At 50.4% G+C, this 19,187-nt stretch overlaps 1 protein-coding gene across 1 annotated transcript in view; it reads left to right on the top strand.

Moving 5' to 3' along the window:
* The window catches only part of SPAG17 (sperm associated antigen 17), a 1,802,643-nt gene that overhangs the window by 1,271,607 nt on the left and 511,849 nt on the right, over positions 1 to 19,187 (top strand). Inside the window, exons 30-31 of the mRNA XM_085620708.1 lie at positions 1,709 to 1,892; positions 2,945 to 3,168. Coding sequence (XP_085476834.1) covers positions 1,709 to 1,892; positions 2,945 to 3,168 — 408 coding nt within the window. The remainder of the gene's footprint in view (positions 1 to 1,708; positions 1,893 to 2,944; positions 3,169 to 19,187) is intronic.

The raw sequence follows: 19,187 nt of genomic DNA, 5'->3' as shown, positions 1-19,187 counted from the left end.
GGATTCCATGGAGGCTCCTATCGTACACGTAGCAAACTTTTTAGTTGAACAATATGAGAGAGGGATTACTTACAGATCAATGAATTGCTACAGATCAGCTATTTCAGCAGGCCACGCACTAACTAACGGGAAAACCATAGGTAAAAATGTCATAATATGCAGAATTATGAAAAGTATCCGACTAAGGAGACCCCCTAAACCTAAATATGAGAACCTATGGGATTTTAAACTAATTCTAGACTTATTTACTAACGGCTTCAGAATAGATATCTAGATAAGAGGAGACTTTCCAATAAACTTGCGTCTCTTCTCTGATTAATTTCCTGCCGTAGAGTATCAGATGTTGAAGCACTAGAAGTAAGTAATAGAGTATATGATGCCTTTGGCGGCAATTTCGAGATTATTAGAAGAACTAAGACTATGTTGGATACAATTTTCTATCCAAAGTACGACGCATGCAGAAAACTTTGTGTGGTAGATTGCATGAAAGAATATGATTCGAGAATGAGTGAACATCGTGCGATTGCTGTCAATCAATTAGTTATCTCCTTTGTGAAATCTTTTAAACCCATAACTTCAGCCTCTATTGCAAGATGGGTTGAATGTGCAATGCAACTCGCTGGCATTGACCTCAAGGTATTTCAGGCACACTCAATAAGAGGCTCGATGGCTAGTAAATCCTTCTGGAAAGGTGGTAAAATAAATGACATTCTTAAAGTAGCTGATTGGTCAAATTCTAACACTTTTGCAAAACACTTTTGTAAACCAATTGAACATATGTCAGATGTGGTGTTACTAAACTACCAACATGCATAATGGTAGCCTCCGGTCTTTCAATGAAATTGCGATTCTCCTAATAACATGACAAGAGAATTTGGATTTGATTAAAGACACAAGGCTAACACTATCCCACCCTCCCCATCCCGTGGGTTGTTAAATGATTTGCTGAACAATTGAGGTGCACTGTTTTTAATACAACCTTTATTCAAAGCATTGCTTATAATACAACTTATATTCTCCTTCGAATTGTTACTCCGTTTCATACATCATGTTATTCACTGTTACGTTCTCTCACACCTACATGACTACAGGACATTTACACTCTTTCTGATTTCAGATACTTCAAATTAACTGGTTCGCTTCACAATACTGCTCAGAGCGGAAGGAAGACAGTCAGAAAGAATCATTCCATAACCCCTCCGTTAAGTTCTTGTTTTTCTCCATGTGGAATGCACACAAAAAGAGAAAAAAGAAAAGTTACAAAAGAAAAATTACCTTATTACTTTGCATTTAAAAGAGGCAGATTATTCTCTGTGCATGACTATTGTACATCTGGAAGATTCCATTCTAGAACTGTTTGTTTTATGATGCACTGCTTCAAAGTGGCTGCTTGGAGTTAGCATTAAAAGAAACATGCATAATGTTAGCCTCTGTGTCTTTAATGAAATCCAGATTCTCTTGTCACGTTATAAGGGGAATCACACTTGTCTGCCAACAGCCCCATCGGTCTCTGACAGATTTGCATTAATAAATACATGTCGTGTCCTGTGATGCCATTAGAGGTCAAGGAGCATGTGACATCACTTCCACACTGTGGATTATAGTGACAAGAGCGGTTACCCCAGCAGATAGTGCTTCTGGCTGGATCTTGTCGCTGCTGCTCGTCTCTTTAGACTTCTAGACTCTAATGTTCATTCTGCTGTTTTAGGTTCTCTTTGCTGATGGTTCTGTGAGTAACAGCCCAGACTCGGGCCCAGTATTCCCTCCGGGCCAGAACCCACCACCAGTGCCAGGAACTCAAGACGGCCTCCCGCAGGGCATGGTCACCCCAGCTCCAGATACCAACGAACTGCAGCAGTCCGATAACCGACCTGAGACTCCCTCGAAGAAAGGTAAAATGGCTCTGGTGAAAGTTCTGCCTTCAGACTCGAAGCTTTTCTCAACTGGGTCGCCCCGTTGTTGGGGCGTTTTTGGGGCAGCCATTTGCTTTATAAGTTTGTTTAACATAACATAACATACCTCAGCAGCTGTCTTGTCATCTGTGGACCTTGGGCTCCATGGTCCACGCTTTCGGTTTGTTGTACATGCTCTCCCCTCCTGTGTCTGAAAACTCTGTCCCAAATGATTTTTTCGTTCTATAGGTGTGAGTACAACTATCATTCACTGTCTGATTACATCTCAGAGTTCCACTACGCAAGCCAAATACACACTTGCATGCACGCACCACCACACTAATGCACAGATGCCCACAAACACCTTCCCCACACTGTGTAGGTGTTGTTGCTCTTCTGCTGATGGTTTCATGACTCTTCCTTTGAACTGCACTGTAGGCTTGGGTAGTGTTTCAGTGGAAGGCGGTTGACATTTTAGTAGATGTGCGGGGGATGCACTGCCAACTAGGTTTGCCCTTTCGGGTCTTGTTAGCATCCAACTAAGGTCCTGAGGTTTCCTATTTATCCAACATGAATATTCAATTGATGAATTCCTACACACCTTGAATTATATAATTGTATGTATATATTAATATTATAAATATATTTATTGGACATTTTAAAAACCTAACCAGTTTGCTGCTCTGATTAAACAGGTGTGAATACAAGGTGACGTTTGTTTACACGTTTGTGGTGAAAACTTATGAGGCCATTCCCTCTCAATTAATTTTTTGTGGTAAAAAATGTAACTCCAAAACTGAGTGTAAATACATATGTCCACTCCAACATGGGCTAGTAGATAAATGTTTGTTTCAGTGTTTGATATAAAATTGTGGGTATGTATGGGGTTGCAGGCCAGCGTTAGCCCTCGTCGCAGTTCCAGAGGTGTCCAATACCTGCATTGTGTCATCATAGTTAGGGTGCAAGGACAAAGATGTCCACGCGCATCTCCTGCAGCCTGTCTTCATGCTGACCCTCTTGAGCCATTCTTTGTCTTCTCTGTTCTTCTACAGGAAAGGTGAGCTACAAGACTAACCCGGTGCCCCCGCTGAAACTTGAAGCGCCAGAGCCTCCGGTACCACAACAACAACTCCCAGTAATGCACGTGCCCCAGGTCCAGCCTGGCACTTGGGTCACCACCAGCCCCTTAGGCCTGAAAGTGGGGACACGCGGGACCGAGAAGCTTGAATCACCACCGGTGTTATGGTTCAAGTCGACTGACCCAGTGAATGGGACGGTAGGTTTGTCTTGCTGTGGCTTTCAATAGCAGGGTATGTTGGCACACACGCTGGGATCCAAGAGGCAACTGATGAAAGAGCTGCCATCATAGCGTAGCTTGACCAGAAGGTGCCGTCTCAAGGATGCCAGAGCCTTCAGGCTTGGATGAGACCGCGACTGAGTTGGAATTACCATCCGCTCAAAAGATAGTGTAGCTGTGCCAAGGGTGGAGGCAAGGACAAGAGGAAGGATTTCAAACTCAGCTAACAATTATATCTCAACAACAATTCTCATCAGATCTAGGCTCCAGGCATTCTGCAGCGAAGACATCGTACATGAGATGGTGTCACAGAGGGCACACAAGTGGGGAATTTGGGCTCACTGCAAACAGTGGTGCCAGAATTAGGGAAGTTGCCTTCTAAAGTGAAAGCATGAAGATTTTCAGAATGACTATGTTAGAAACAAATGACTCATAGAAGATGCATTTATGAAGTCTATAGCCTATGCCTGCACGCCGTTCTTTGCATGGACAGAAAAGGGACTAGGCAGGCTGGACATAAGCCTTCAGCTGTTAGATATGACACCTCTTCCAGTAACGCAAGGTGCTCTGATCCATCTGTTCTATTAACATGAAGGCCAAGGCGTGCCACATCGGAACTGGTGCTGACCCGTTCTTCATTGCCAGTCGAGAGCTTCATTGAAGCCCACTGTGAAAGGATGCAGGCCTGGCTTCTTCATGGTCCTCCACTGTGAAAGGATGCAGGCCTGGCTTCTTCATGGTCCTCCACTGTGAAAGGATGCAGGCCTGGCTTCTTCATGGTCCTCCACTGTGAAAGGATGCAGGCCTGGCTTCTTCATGGTCCTCCACTGTGAAAGGATGCAGGCCTGGCTTCTTCATGGTCCTCCACTGTGAAAGGATGCAGGCCTGGCTTCTTCATGGTCCTCCACTGTGAAAGGATGCAGGCCTTGCTTCTTCATGGTCCTCCACTGTGAAAGGATGCAGGCCTGGCTTCTTCATTGTCCTCCACTGTGAAAGGATGCAGGCCTTGCTTCTTCATGGTCCTCCACTGTGAAAGGATGCAGGCCTGGCTTCTTCATGGTCCTCCACTGTGAAAGGATGCAGGCCTGGCTTCTTCATGGTCCTCCACTGTGAAAGGATGCAGGCCTGGCTTCTTCATGGTCCTCCACTGTGAAAGGATGCAGGCCTGGCTTCTTCATGGTCCTCCACTGTGAAAGGATGCAGGCCTGGCTTCTTCATGGTCCTCCACTGTGAAAGGATGCAGGCCTGGCTTCTTCATGGTCCTCCACTGTGAAAGGATGCAGGCCTGGCTTCTTCATGGTCCTCCACTGTGAAAGGATGCAGGCCTGGCTTCTTCATGGTCCTCCACTGTGAAAGGATGCAGGCCTGGCTTCTTCATGGTCCTCCACTGTGAAAGGATGCAGGCCTGGCTTCTTCATGGTCCTCCACTGTGAAAGGATGCAGGCCTGGCTTCTTCATGGTCCTCCACTGTGAAAGGATGCAGGCCTGGCTTCTTCATGGTCCTCCTCTGTGAAAGGATGCAGGCCTGGCTTCTTCATGGTCCTCCACTGTGAAAGGATGCAGGCCTGGCTTTCTTCATGGTCCTCCACTGTGAAAGGATGCAGGCCTGGCTTCTTCATGGTCCTCCACTGTGAAAGGATGCAGGCCTGGCTTCTTCATGGTCCTCCACTGTGAAAGGATGCAGGCCTGGCTTCTTCATGGTCCTCCACTGTGAAAGGATGCAGGCCTGGCTTCTTCATGGTCCTCCACTGTGAAAGGATGCAGGCCTGGCTTCTTCATGGTCCTCCACTGTGAAAGGATGCAGGCCTGGCTTCTTCATGGTCCTCCACTGTGAAAGGATGCAGGCCTGGCTTTCTTCATGGTCCTCCACTGTGAAAGGATGCAGGCCTGGCTTCTTCATGGTCCTCCACTGTGAAAGGATGCAGGCCTGGCTTCTTCATGGTCCTCCACTGTGAAAGGATGCAGGCCTGGCTTCTTCATGGTTCTCCACTGTGAAAGGATGCAGGCCTGGCTTCTTCATGGTCCTCCACTGTGAAAGGATGCAGGCCTGGCTTTCTTCATGGTCCTCCACTGTGAAAGGATGCAGGCCTGGCTTCTTCATGGTCCTCCACTGTGAAAGGATGCAGGCCTGGCTTCTTCATGGTCCTCCACTGTGAAAGGATGCAGGCCTGGCCTCTTCATGGTCCTCCACTGTGAAAGGATGCAGGCCTGGCTTCTTCATGGTCCTCCACTTTGAAAGGATGCAGGCCTGGCTTCTTCATGGTCCTCCACTGTGAAAGGATGCAGGCCTGGCTTCTTCATGGTCCTCCACTGTGAAAGGATGCAGGCCTGGCTTCTTTATGGTCCTCCACTGTGAAAGGATGCAGGCCTGGCTTCTTCATTGTCCTCCACTGTGAAAGGATGCAGGCCTGGCTTCTTCATGGTCCTCCACTGTGAAAGGATGCAGGCCTGGCTTCTTCATGGTCCTCCATTGTGAAAGGATGCAGGCCTGGCTTCTTCATGGTCCTCCACTGTGAAAGGATGCAGGCCTGGCTTCTTCATGGTCCTCCACTGTGAAAGGATGCAGGCCTTGCTTCTTCATGGTCCTCCACTGTTAAAGGATGCAGGCCTGGCTTCTTCATGGTCCTCCACTGTGAAAGGATGCAGGCCTGGCTTCTTCATGGTCCTCCACTGTGAAAGGATGCAGGCCTGGCTTCTTCATGGTCCTCCACTGTGAAAGGATGCAGGCCTGGCTTCTTCATGGTCCTCCACTGTGAAAGGATGCAGGCCTGGCTTCTTCATGGTCCTCCACTGTGAAAGGATGCAGGCCTGGCTTCTTCATGGTCCTCCACTGTGAAAGGATGCAGGCCTGGCTTCTTCATGGTCCTCCACTGTGAAAGGATGCAGGCCTGGCTTCTTCATGGTCCTCCACTGTGAAAGGATGCAGGCCTGGCTTTCTTCATGCTCCTGATTCAGAGATAACTAAAGGCTCATTGGCAGGTTTCACAGGCGAGGTACTTACATATTCCATACCTGGAAGAGGAAAGTGTCTGCTGGAAAGGTGCACACTTTTATATCTATTACTTAATCCACAAAATATGTGGCCCTTGAGATTTTGAGTATATTATACAAAAGCAGAGTTCCCTCTCCTTATGCGTGGGTTTCAGGCCGGTTATTTGGCGTCGCTTTGACTGCAGCGTCCAGAAGATTGCTTGGGGTGGAGCTGCCTTTCTTGTTTTTATAAGAAGATTAATTTAGGCATGTGTAACGTTTTAGAAGGTAATTCTTTGTTCCTGAAGAGGAAATAACTCTTTGCTCAATGTTTTAGAAGTAAACATCTAGCAGCATGGAGTCAGTAATTTATGGACTTCTCAAATACAAATGGGTGTTTTGCTGAACTGTGCTCCCCAAGAGTTCAGAGCGAGGGCAGAGATGTGTCCCTGTGTGAATCCTAGAGCCCAGGATGAAGCGAGAACTCCACAGAAGACCTATGGCTAATGGTGGCTACATGTCTCCAAACATTATCTAGAGGCCACAGTGAGGGCACAACTTCAGAAAAAACTAAAGTCTGTGGTATGGACATGACACCGTGTCCAGAGTGAGGGGGGACTTGAAGAGAGCCCCACTGTAGGAGGCGAGCTTAGTATATGGTGCACACGTATGTGTAAGTGTAGCAACCTGCACTAATCCAGACAACCCGTATGGTGATTTTAGTGATCTTAGACAACCTTAGAAAGCTCTCTATGTGCTTGCTGTGGAGAGCAGCCTTTAGACTTAGTCCAGAAAGAATGTAAAGCAGCTTGTTTTACCAGAACTAATCATATAGTGTAGGTTAAACGAAAAACAACCACACAGTGCAGTTATAAAAATAGTTCTATTTATTATACGCACTCACTAACACATTAGTATATCTCCTACCTGGAGCTATCAACACAATATACACAATACCTCAATTGTAAACAGGTAAGTAAGCCCATATACACAGTGGTCTCCAGGGGGAGACCAAACCATATACTAAACAAGTGGAATGTGAATTGCGATCAAAGTCTGGACTTGGATCAGGAGACTCAGAAGAACTGGGGACACAAGGAACCACCCGAGGTAAGTACCCAAGAGCCCCACAGAGTCTGTGGGCAGAGTGGAAACACAGCCACGTACTCAATGCAAGTCAACAGGAAAGTCACGTTGCAGTTTTCAAGAAGAAGGACACTTCCCAGCGGACCCTGAAGAAGTCTTGTGAAAGAATGAAGGTTTGAGAGTCATCCCACCCGTAGATATCTCAGGAACCAGGATACCTACACCAGGGAAGCCGGGTGCATAGTTGCAAAATGACATCGGAAACTGCCGTAGACCACAACGGAGGACTTCAGGAAAGATGCCGTTGGAGAAGAAGGTGAAAAAGTTAGGTGGAATCCAAGGGTGGATTCTTGAAGAGAAGAACCTGCAAGCAGTGGGGACAGAGTCTATGCTACTCAGAGGTGACCAGGAGGCACAGAAAAGCAATGACCACCGATGACAGAAGATGCCGGAGTGATGACGGTGAACTTGTTGCTGCAGCTTTGAGGACCAGGTGATGCTGTGGGAGACCAGGAGCTGTTCATGAGCTGTCCCACATCAGAAGTCGAGATCCAGGGGTTTGGTGTCCGGCGGGAGCACCAACACGCCTTGGCAGCAGCAACGGACTTGGTAAATAATAACGGAGCGATGTTGGGACCAGCAAGGTCCAAGTGACTCACCATTTGCAGGAGGGACAGAGTAAGTCCCAGGGAAGCAGGGAGCCCACTGAAGCCAAAGACCCTCACAAGGACCCACAGGCCAAAGGAACAGGAGTCGCAAGAGGACCTTGAGAAGCTCACCAAAGATACAGGCCCACGGTGCAGAGGATGTGGTGGGGACAAAAATCTTGTCTGGAAGAGATGCTGGAGGCTGGAGCTTCTTGTAGCCCTAAGATATCTGTAGTACAGAGACAACAAGCTTTGGCAACGGCAAGTCGATGCGGTGCACATGGGTCCTATTATAAACAAGTCCTCATCTTTGGATCCACCCCCTCCGCATGGGACAACACTTGGTGGCCCCCCGCCCTCTGAAACCCTCCCACCCCTACAGACCACGCTCGCAACCTCGTCATCATATTCGACTCTTCTGATGGATACATCTGCCAGTGGATTCCTCACCTTGTGAATATCCCCTGCGCCAGCATTCCACGGAACTTTTCTTCCCCAGCACTCCACATCGACGTGGGCGACGTCATAATGCATCGGCTCCGCTCGCGACTCCGTATGACGTCACCGGAGCCATAAGAGGCCCACGTCGGCGTGATGACGTCAGTTCCCCGCCGTCGTCGCGCAACTGTTTTTTCCAGTACTCTCCTGATACTTAGTAGTTGTAAGGTGTTACTGTTGTAAAATCTGTAATGTCTTCGACGAGGAAGTCGGGCTTTAAGCCCTGAAGGGAATGCGGCGGCCACATGTCGATGACGGACCCGCATGAGGACTGCTTGTGGTGCCTTTCGTCGGACCACGATGTTGAAGATTGTGCATGCTGCAAGAGGATGAATCCTAAGGCGTTGAAGGAAAGGAAGGCAAAGCTGTTTATGGCAAAGATCGGTAAGGAGAAGAGAGGGAGAAAGAAGGAGAAGTCGAGGCCGGAGTCGTCGACTTCGAGGTCATCGAAGTCAAGGAAACATCACAAGAAAAGAAAACTTTCTTCACGACGCCGGTCTTCGAAGAGCAGGAAGTCTAGGTCGGCTTCGCCCCGGCGACGTCAAAGTAAGGACTGGTCACCTTCTCCTTCTCCTTCTCCATCTCCGGGAGGATCTCCTTCGCCGAAGCAGGCTCCAGTACGTTCACCGGCGCAGTCCCCGGCGCAGTCCCCGGCGCCGTCACCGGCGTTGTCTCCGGTTCCAGTGGAGTCGCCTGTTTCGGATGGTGAACAGGAACAAGGGGAAGAGCCTACTCCGGTGCCTGAAGATTCTACGGCTCCAGTAGAGGACACTACAGCGCCGTTGCCAAGTACTCCGCAGAGGGATACAGGTTCTGTACCTTATCCTCAGTTTCCTGCTCCAGGTACTGACTCTACACCATTCTTAAATGCCATGTATGGTATTTTTAATAGGGCAGCCTTCCCATCCGGAGCACCAACTGGTCCCGTGGGTCCCATGGCGTATTCGTTAGGGGTGCCGCAGCATTACGCTCAGGCCCCCTTTATGCCCTTTCTGCCGAATGCGCCTTCGTGGCAGTTTCCGGCGCCGTCTGGGGATCCGTCACGGCTACGGCTGGATCGTCCTGCTTCAGAGCCTTCCTCGATGCCGTTGCCGACTCCATCGGCGCCGTGTCCGGCGCCGCCGACTCCGTCTATGGCGCCGCCGACTCCTATACCTCTGGCTCCACCGACGCCGCGTACGACGTCGACGACGCCGGCTCCCCAGATTCGATCAAGAAGGGAGGCCCAAAGGGTATTGGAGGAAGGAAGGTATAGGGCAGAGGTAGAGGAAGGTGAGGTTGACACATCCTCTGATGAATTTGAGGGAATACAAGAGGCTAGTGGCCTGGATACGACCCCGGAGTGGGAGCACACCTCATCAAGATCCTCTCCACCACAAGAGCTGGCACCCTACCATACTGTTATTAAAAAGGCCGCAGAACTGTTAGATTTACAGTTACCCTCAGTAGAGTATAAGTCGAACTTGCTGACGGAGGTGCTACACTATCCAACTTCCACGTCAGAGCCTTTACTGCCTTTTAATGAGGCCATCTTGGAGCCTGTTTTGGAGGTATGGCGAAAACCACTTTCTTCTCCGGCGGTTTCCAGACAGGTGGCGAGAAGATACAGGGTGGCGCCTGGGGATCCGGATTTTCTATCTACACACCCGTCTCCAGAGAGCCTAGTTGTGCAGGCTTCCTGCTCAAAGCACGCTTCGGGGGCTTTCCCTCAGTCTCCCGCAGATAGGGAGTCCAAAAAGGTGGACCAGGCGGCTAAAAAGACTTTCTCTTCAGAAAGTATGGCACTAAAGTCTTCCAATGCCACGTGCTTGCTGGGTCGTTACGTGCATGCCTTAATGGACTCAATGAAGTCTTTAGCCCCTAAGCTGTCTGAGGGTGATAAGACGTCCTTCTTGGAGGTTGTTGCAGACACTCAGGCCGCTGCCAGACAGGTAATCCAATCAGGGCGGGATACGGCAGATTCGGTGGCGAGGATAATGGGCTCATCCATAGCCACAAGAAGGCAGGCATGGCTTCGTTCATCGGGATTCTCCGCGGATGTTCAGGCCATTTTAGTGGATTTGCCCTTTGATGGGCAGAAGTTGTTTGGAGAGAAGGCAGACTCTGCCCTACAAAGATTTAAAGACAGCAGGTTAACGGCTAAGTCTTTGAGTCTGCAAGCTCCTGCTAAGGGTTCTGGTTTTAAGAAGTTTAGAGGATTTGGAAGAACATCCTTTTGCTCCTTCCGACAGCCTCAGCAGCAACAGCAGCAGCAGCAACAGCAGAATCCCCTCTATAGATCCTATAGAGGGAGACAAAGGGGACGGAGAGGTTCTGGACGCAACCCCTCTTCTTCTTCCTCCTCCTCTGCTCCCAATGAGGCTTCAGGGAAGCAGCCCTAGATCCCCCATCCCGGATCATGTAAGACCTGTGGGGGGTTGGGTGTCCTACTTTCTGCGGCGTTGGAAATCTGTTACGACAGACCTATGGGTTTTGAACCTCGTAGAGACTGGGTACGCCCTTCCCTTTCGGGAGTTTCCTCCCCCTTACCCTCCTTGCCAAGATTACTGCTCGGAGGACCATCTGCTTCTCCTGCAGAAAGAGGTTCTAGCTTTGCTTCAAAAGGGTGCAATAGAGGTGGTTCCGGAGCAGGAAAGGGGTCAGGGATGCTACTCCCGGTATTTCCTGATTCCCAAAAAGAACGGCAGATTGCGTCCGATACTGGACCTCAGAATCTTGAACTTTTACCTGAAAAAGGAGAAATTCAAGATGCTGACCCTTGTGCAGGTTCTTCAAGCGTTGCAGCAAGGAGACTGGATGGTGTCGCTCGACTTGCAGGACGCATACTTTCATGTCCCAATCCTGAAGTCGCACAGGAAGTATCTCCGTTTTACGGTTGGGTCGCAACACTACCAGTTTGCGGTCCTCCCGTTTGGTCTTACTACCGCACCTCGAGTCTTCACAAAGGTGATGGCAGTGGTGGCTGCTCATCTCAGGAGGTCGGGGATTCCAGTTTTCCCCTACCTGGACGACTGGCTTCTGAAGGCAGAGTCCCCGGAGAGTGTGCAGCGTCATCTGCAGGTAACATCTCAGCTGTTATTCGACTTGGGTTTTTCGATCAATGTGCCCAAATCTCACCTGGTGCCCTCTCAACGCAACCTGTTCATAGGGGCGGTACTGGACACTACTGTGTGTCGAGCATTTCCTCCTCCACAAAGAATTCTCGACATTCAGGAGATGGTCCCTTTCTTCCACAATGGAGCGGTTGTTCCAGTTCTGAAGGTCCTTCGCCTGCTTGGTCTGTTCGCTTCCTGCATTCTGTTGGTCAACCATGCACGCTGGCACATGAGGGCGCTCCAGTGTTGCCTCCGCAAGCAGTGGTATCAGCACAACGGAGATCTCAGGGAGTCGATCAAGGTTTCCAGAGAAGCTGCAGCGGATCTATCTTGGTGGAGCGTGGAGGGCAATCTGTCTCAAGGAAAGCCCTTCCATCTGACTCCATCGGTGGCCACGGTGATAACGGATGCCTCCACCTTAGGGTGGGGTGCTCATCTGGGGGATCTGGAGATCAAGGGTCTTTGGTCTCCAGAGGAAAGGTTGCTTCACATCAACCTTCTGGAATTGCGGGCGATACATTTGGCGCTCAAGGCCTTCCTCCCTTCCCTTCGCGGTCAGTCGATTCAAGTCCTGACAGACAACACTACCGCGATGTGGTATGTCAACAAGCAGGGAGGAGTGGGATCTCTTTGTCTATGCAGAGAGGCCTTACATCTATGGTCCTGGGCTCAGGACCATCAGATTTGTCTGATGGCAAATCATCTGGCCGGGGTGTTGAACGTACGTGCAGACAGTCTCAGTCGGCAGTTCTCCGCCGATCACGAGTGGAGGCTCCATCCGGAGGTGGTTCGTCACGTCTTTCGGACGTGGGGGACACCTCGGGTGGACCTGTTTGCCACTTTCGAGAATGCTCACTGCCCGTCATTCTGCAGTCTCCAGTATCCGATGCAGGGGGCGTTGGGGGACGCGTTTCAGTTGAGTTGGGGCTCGCAACTCCTTTACACGTTTCCTCCCATACCCTTGATTCCTCGGGTTCTGAGGAAGATTCGCCAAGACCGGGCCCAAGTCATATTGATCGCCCCGGATTGGCCAAGAAGGGTGTGGTAGACATATCTTCTCCACCTCTCCTTGTGCCCTCCGCTCTGTCTCCCTCTGAGGGCAGACCTCCTCTCGCAGTCGGAGGGGCAGGTTCTACACCCCCACCTCCAGAGCTTACACCTTCATGCCTGGAGATTGAACGGGGCAACCTGAGTTCCTTCTCTCTCCCGCCTGATGTGGTGGATGTTATTTTATCGGCCAGGCGACACTCCACCAAGTCCATTTACTCCTATAGGTGGTCTAAATTTGTAAAATGGTGTGGAGAGAGGTCCATTGACCCTTTAAAAGCCCATCTTTCTAATGTGCTCCAGTTTGCTCTTTCCTTGGCTCAGCAGGGTTGTGCTGTAGCTACGGTTAAGGGCTATTTATCTGCCTTATCAGCTTTTCTATGCCTTCCTGATCAACCGTCACTATTTAAATCTCCGGTTGTTCTGAGGTTTATCAAGGGCCTTACAAACATGTTTCCTCCCACTCCTTTTGTAATTCCACAGTGGGACCTTAATCTTGTTTTAACCTTTCTGATGGGGTCCCCATTTGAGCCTCTACATAGCTGTCCTTTGAGGCTGTTGTCCTTTAAGGTGGTCTTTCTTGTAGCCATAACCTCGGCAAGGAGGGTGAGTGAGCTTCAAGCTCTTAGTTCTAAACCCCCTTTTCTTACATTACATGCTGAAAGGATGGTTCTCAGGACCAGGGCTGGTTTCCTGCCAAAAGTTGTTACTCCGTTTCATTTGGGGCAGTCCATTACTCTCCCTGTTTTTTATCCACCTCCTCATCCCTCCAAGGAGGAGGAAAGACTCCATCGCCTGGATCCAAAGAGGGCTGTGAGTTTTTATCTGGACAGGACTAAAGACTTTCGTCTAGATGATCAACTCTTCATTGGCTATGTTGGTCATTCAAAATGAAGAGCAGTGCACAAGCGCACTTTGTCGAGATGGATTATCCTTGCCATCAAGATCTGCTACGCCCTGGCTGGTAAGACCCCTCCTGAGGGTATTAGAGCTCATTCGACTAGAGCGAAATCGTCTACATCTGCTTTGGCCCGGGGTGTTCCTGTGGCAGATATTTGTAAAGCCGCGACTTGGGCCTCCCTCCATATTTTCGCAAAGCATTATTGCTTGGACTCGGAGATGAGGAGGGAGGGCCACTTCGCGCGCTCTGTGTTGCAAGACTTTCTGGTGTAGGAAGGTGGACACCCTCCTCCGGGAGTGGGGACTGCTGTGGGAATCTATTCACAAGGTGAGGAATCCACTGGCAAATGTGTCCATCAGATGAACAAGTTACTTACCTTCGGTAACGCTTTTTCTGGTGAATACAGTATCTGCCTGTGGATTCCTCACTGGCCCACCCGCCTCCCCGTTGTCCACCTTTGTATACCATGAAATAGGTATTGTGGATATGTTTTTTTGACACTTTCTTGTACATTTGTAGGAAATGCTTGTTTATTTAGCATTTCTTTCCTTTGTATACTATGCATATGTGTTGGTATATTGTATACTGTGTATACTTTGAGTCTGTCGTTGGTCCACCTGTGCGCCTCGAAGGCACGGAAAAAATGGGTGGAACTGACGTCATCACGCCGACGTGGGCCTCTTATGGCTCCGGTGACGTCATACGGAGTCGCGAGCGGAGCCGATGCATTATGACGTCGCCCACGTCGACGTGGAGTGCTGGGGAAGAAAAGTTCCGTGGAATGCTGGCGCAGGGGATATTCACAAGGTGAGGAATCCACAGGCAGATACTGTATCCACCAGAAAAAGCGTTACCGAAGGTAAGTAACTTGTTCTTCGCTCACCATGAACTGCCACATCAAGGCCGTGTCCTCCACATGCTTCAACACCCTCCGCATACTCCGCATGACCTTCAAATGGATCCCCCCAACTCCAGGTAGACCGTTATGACGCATCATCACCAGCAGACTGGACTACGGAACATGCTCTATGCCGGAATCAACACTCCTCTGCAAACTCCAGACCATCCAGAATGCCGCAGGCAGACTCGTCCTCGACATCCCACGACATGACTACAGCACCCAACACCTACGTGACCTCCACTGGCTCCGCATCGAAAAAAGAACAACCTTCAAACTGCTCACACACGCCTACAAAGCCCTCCATAACACCGGACCCCAATACCTCAACAAACAAATCTCCTTCCACGCCCCCCAGAGAAACCTCTGCTGAGCCGACCTCTCCCTAGTCACCATCTGACATTTTCACTGGGCCAGAGCGGGTGGCAGATCCTTCTCCTACATCGCGGTCAAGACCTGGAACGAACTCCCCCTACGAATCAGCTGTACACTGCACCTATTCAGAAAGGATCTCAAGACCTGGCTCTTCGGATGACCACGGAGTTGCTAGAAACCCCCCCAACCCCCAAGCACCTTAAGACCCTCTCGGGTGAGTAGCGTGCTTTAAAAATCCCTGATTGATTGATTGATTGATTCCAGCTGTTCCGACGAGGGATACTGGCCTCAAACTTGCTGAGAGGACAGGTCAGGCCTCGAAGGAGTTGGAGAGCCACCACTTGTGTTACTGACCCCTTCGGAGTCCATGGGACATCAGGAGCAGCAGACCGGTCAGCTTTGTTGCAGTGCCTGCAGGGGAGTGACTATTTCACTCCAAGGGAGATTCCTTTGAGTGTCTTTGATGCCCACAGGTCTGTTGAAGATCCTGGAAAAAGCACAGACACGGACGATGAAGAAGACTTGCAGAACAGCATGACCAGGAGCCGCAGGAGTCTTCATGGTGCAGTCTCAGTTCCAGGCGAAGTCCAGTTGTCCAGACGATCAAAGTTGAAAGGGTTTGGGTTTGAATCTTGTCCCACAACAAATCTGAACAGCCACCCACAGGTACGCTCCTAAGTACCCTAGGGAAGGGTTGGAACGATTCAAGGGTCCCTCCCAGAGGAGGCGCTGGACAGAGGGGAGGATTCTCCCATGTCCTTTGTCCAGTTTTGCACCAGAGCAGGAGCCAAGGGCTCCCTGAACTGGCTCAAACTAGAGTATGCAAGGAAGGCACCAAATGTGCCCTTCAAAGCAGTCTGGTGTTGCTGGCAAGCGGCCCCAACCCAGCCTAATAAGCTATGTCCTGTCTGGGAGGGGGTCACACCTCCTTGTGACAAGAAACCTATTGTTCTACTCCCCCCTGCTGGAGCTCAGCTCAGCAAAGATGTGGAGAAGACTGGGGAGCTCTAGAACCCATAGTGGAGACCAAAATTCAGATGTGATCAATCAGGGTTATTGTAAACCACAACTACTCACCCGTAAGGGGAGGGGGGGCTGTGGCTTAGTTGAAGAACCAGGTCTCGAGGTCCTTCCTTAACAGAGGCCCCGACGGTGATTACATGAGATGTAGAGGCAGGGAGTTCCAGGTCTTCAGGAGTCAAAGGTGAAGATAAATTGCTGGGTGAACCCTGGAGAAAGTATTCCTGATGAGGTCCATTCATTTAAATATCTTTGGTGTTTTGTATTGCATCATCATGCTGTCTTTGAGCAGCTTCGCACTGCGAGAGTGTGAATCCAGCAGAGATTATAGAGACATCCTACATGAGATATGAGGTAGTCTTGGGGGTGGGTGTGTGGAGTATATGGTTGTAGGGGTTTAGCTTGCCAACGCTTAGAGGTCTTGCCTCCAGTGGGACGTGTCTGTGTTTGATGAATAGGATCGCCAGGAACAGACTTCTAATGCCTGAAACACAGCCTGAGGCTCTTCAGATCCTCGATGTAGGGGCACCTACCTGAGCGCAGGGTCTGAGGTCAGTGACCAGCACTTACAGGATGCTTTGCAGGTGTGGCTGCTGTCACCTGTCCTCAAGCGTGCTGTCCCACTGTCCTTCGTTGCAGCAGTGCTGTTGGCTGCATCTTTTACCAAGTTGTCTGGTGTGTGACTGTGCTCAGAGGGGGTGTCTTACTTCAGTCCGTGGTCCAAGACCCCACAGCAGGGCTCTGTGGAGGGGGGACCCCAAGTGAACCCTGTGAGAAGTTGGCCTGGTATATGCTGTCCACTAGTTATAGTGGGCACCTTGCACCAGTCCAAACAACCCCTTATGGTGATTGGTTAAAGACAACCTTTCTTGAAAGCTATCCTAGTGGTAGCTATGGAGAGCAGCCTTCAGGCTAAGTCTTGAAGTAATGTAAATCAGCTTGTTTTACCAGTCTATAACCTCTTGAATGATCAAATGAAAGGATAACCACACCAGGTATATATTTAAAATATATGTATTTAAGATCAAACGCACCCCTCTAGTCTCTTTATGAGACTGGAGTTCGAAGTACTTAGGTTACAAGTTAGTTATCAACAATATTAGCACAAATACACGTTTGGGCCCTAGGGGCGTACCAAACCATATACAAAAAAAGTGGTATAAGAACCACGACTGAACTAGACATAGGGCCTTGAGCCTGTAGAATCGCTGGGACCCCAAGGAACCACCCAAGGTAGTGACACAGGGGACCCACGGGGGCCGTGTGCAGTGTGTGAACACAGCAGCGGGTTCCCGTTAGCTTCCATGGGCAATGTCGCGGTTGGAAATTTAAAGATTAGGGACGCTTAGAATCGAGTCAGGACCAAACCCTTTTGGACTTAAGCAGTTCTAGGGCTAGCACCGGAGTAGTCGTGTTACCTCACCCAGCGAAGCCGGGTGCATAGGTGCCTTTTGGTGTCGGGTCGCGTCATCGATTTCAATGGAAGCTGGCAAAGAAGTGCTGCTGCAGTGAAGAGGAGAAGTGTCCGATGTGATCCAAGCCTGGATCTAGGATGTAAGGAACCTGAAAGCAGAGGGGACAGAGTCTGGGTCGCTTGCCAGTGACCGAGGGCAGGATGGACCAATGCCCACAGATGTCGGGTGCTTCAGGTGAGTTGACGGGTGCCTTGACTCTTCAGCCACGAGGTCCAGGAGGCGTCGACGAAGTCCACGAGCCGGATTCGAGCTGGCCCATAAAGTCTGTCGAGTGCTGCGGTGTCTGAGACCAGAATGGACCCAACAAGTCTTGTGGAAAGAGAAGAAGGACGTTGGTGCAAACCAGCAAGGTCTGGGGGACTCACCCAGCGAGGGTAAGTCAGGGCACGTCTGGAGCAACCAGGAAAGCCCAAGCAGAAGTGGAGTTGCCTTCGTGGGGACCCACTAGCCAATGGGATAGCGATCGCGAAGGAGCCTCAAGCAGTCGCACTGGAACGTGGCCCACGGGTCACTCGTGGAGTGGAGGCCAGAGGTCTTCGGTGCAGTCAGTGCTCAAGGCTGGGGCTACTTGGAGCCCCAAGCAGAACTTCAGGAAATTACAAGAAGTCGATGTACCAGCAATAGTACGTGGTGCCCAGGGGTCACGGTTCCTCGTCACCCACGATAGCCACGGGCCTCAGCTTTGCTGTGGACTCAGGGTAGCCTCGGGGAAGTCAGGAAATCCACCTCTGGTATTACAGAGACTTCGGTGTCCAATGGGAGCTTCGGAATTGCAGACCAGACAGTTGCTTCTTTGGTGCCTGCCAAGCAGGAGAGTCACTCCTTGACTCCAAGGGAGATTTCTTCAGTCTTCTAGTCAGGATAGGAAGTCGAAGGTCCAGGATATATATTGCAGAGTTTCGTCCAGGGTAATCTAAAGTCGCAAGGACTGGGTTCCCATACTTATACTAAGTTTGGGGGTTGGACATACTCTAGGGACCCACCTATGGGAGGGTTTGGAAAGAGGGGTGGTTACACCCATTTCATTTTCCAGTTTCATGCCAGAGCAGGGGCAGGTAACCCCTGCAACTGGTTTGAACTGGACTATGCACAAGGACTCCAAGTGTGCCCCCAGTGCAGGACTTCAAAGCACCAGAGAGTGCTCCTGCACAGCCCCAATACACATCTGCCTGTCTGGGTGGTGGTTACACCTTCCTGGGACAGGAAACCTATTTTCCAGGCCTCTCCTGCCGGAGTTTCGGTCAGCAGCAGGAGGCCAGACCCGTGTCTGTGGCAGAGGCATCCATTTTGTGATGCCAGGGCTCTAGAAAGTCGTACTGGGTTAGACCAGTGTGAACATATCTCTCCCTCTAGAAGGGTGAAATGCTACCCCGCCGCCAGAACGGGCGGGGGGGGTAGTATTCTAAAACGTTTGACAGCAGACACAACATGTTTCCGTGCAGCCAGTCCAAAGTTAGCATTTACCGCGAGGTTATAATGCACTTAAGAGTATATGGTCAGGCTGCACCACAAACAGCATCAGAGGAGGTACTCCGAACGCTGCAGAGGGGCTCTGCTCATGCAGGGGCACCCTCTCACATAAAAACCAGGCACTCTGCCTTCAGGATTATTAAGGCCTGCCATAGGAGTGACATATAGGTTTTATATGTGTGTGCAATGGTAGTGATATCGGTAGCCTATATCACAGTAAGGGGTGTGTTGGACAGGCCACATGAAGGGCTTGCTCCCTCCCCGCATGACAGGGCCCAAGCCCCGGCCCTCCAGGTGTTACCCACAGAAACAACCCGCACCCCGTCTCCAGACGGAACTCCTGCCCCCGGACATCTCTGTATCATGGGGCCGAACCACTACCGGCTCCCTCGGCCGGACCTGCCGCCATCTTGGACACTGCACCACGAGGCCGCGTGGCCTCAGCTCGACCCTAACCCTGGGCCTGGCCAGGCCCCGACATCCCGGCACCACCATCCACCCAGGAGGTGAACGGAC

Source organism: Triturus cristatus, chromosome 8 (assembly GCF_964204655.1).
Source record: "Triturus cristatus chromosome 8, aTriCri1.1, whole genome shotgun sequence".
NCBI lineage: Eukaryota > Metazoa > Chordata > Amphibia > Caudata > Salamandridae > Triturus > Triturus cristatus.
This window is presented reverse-complemented; position numbering and strand designations above follow the sequence as displayed.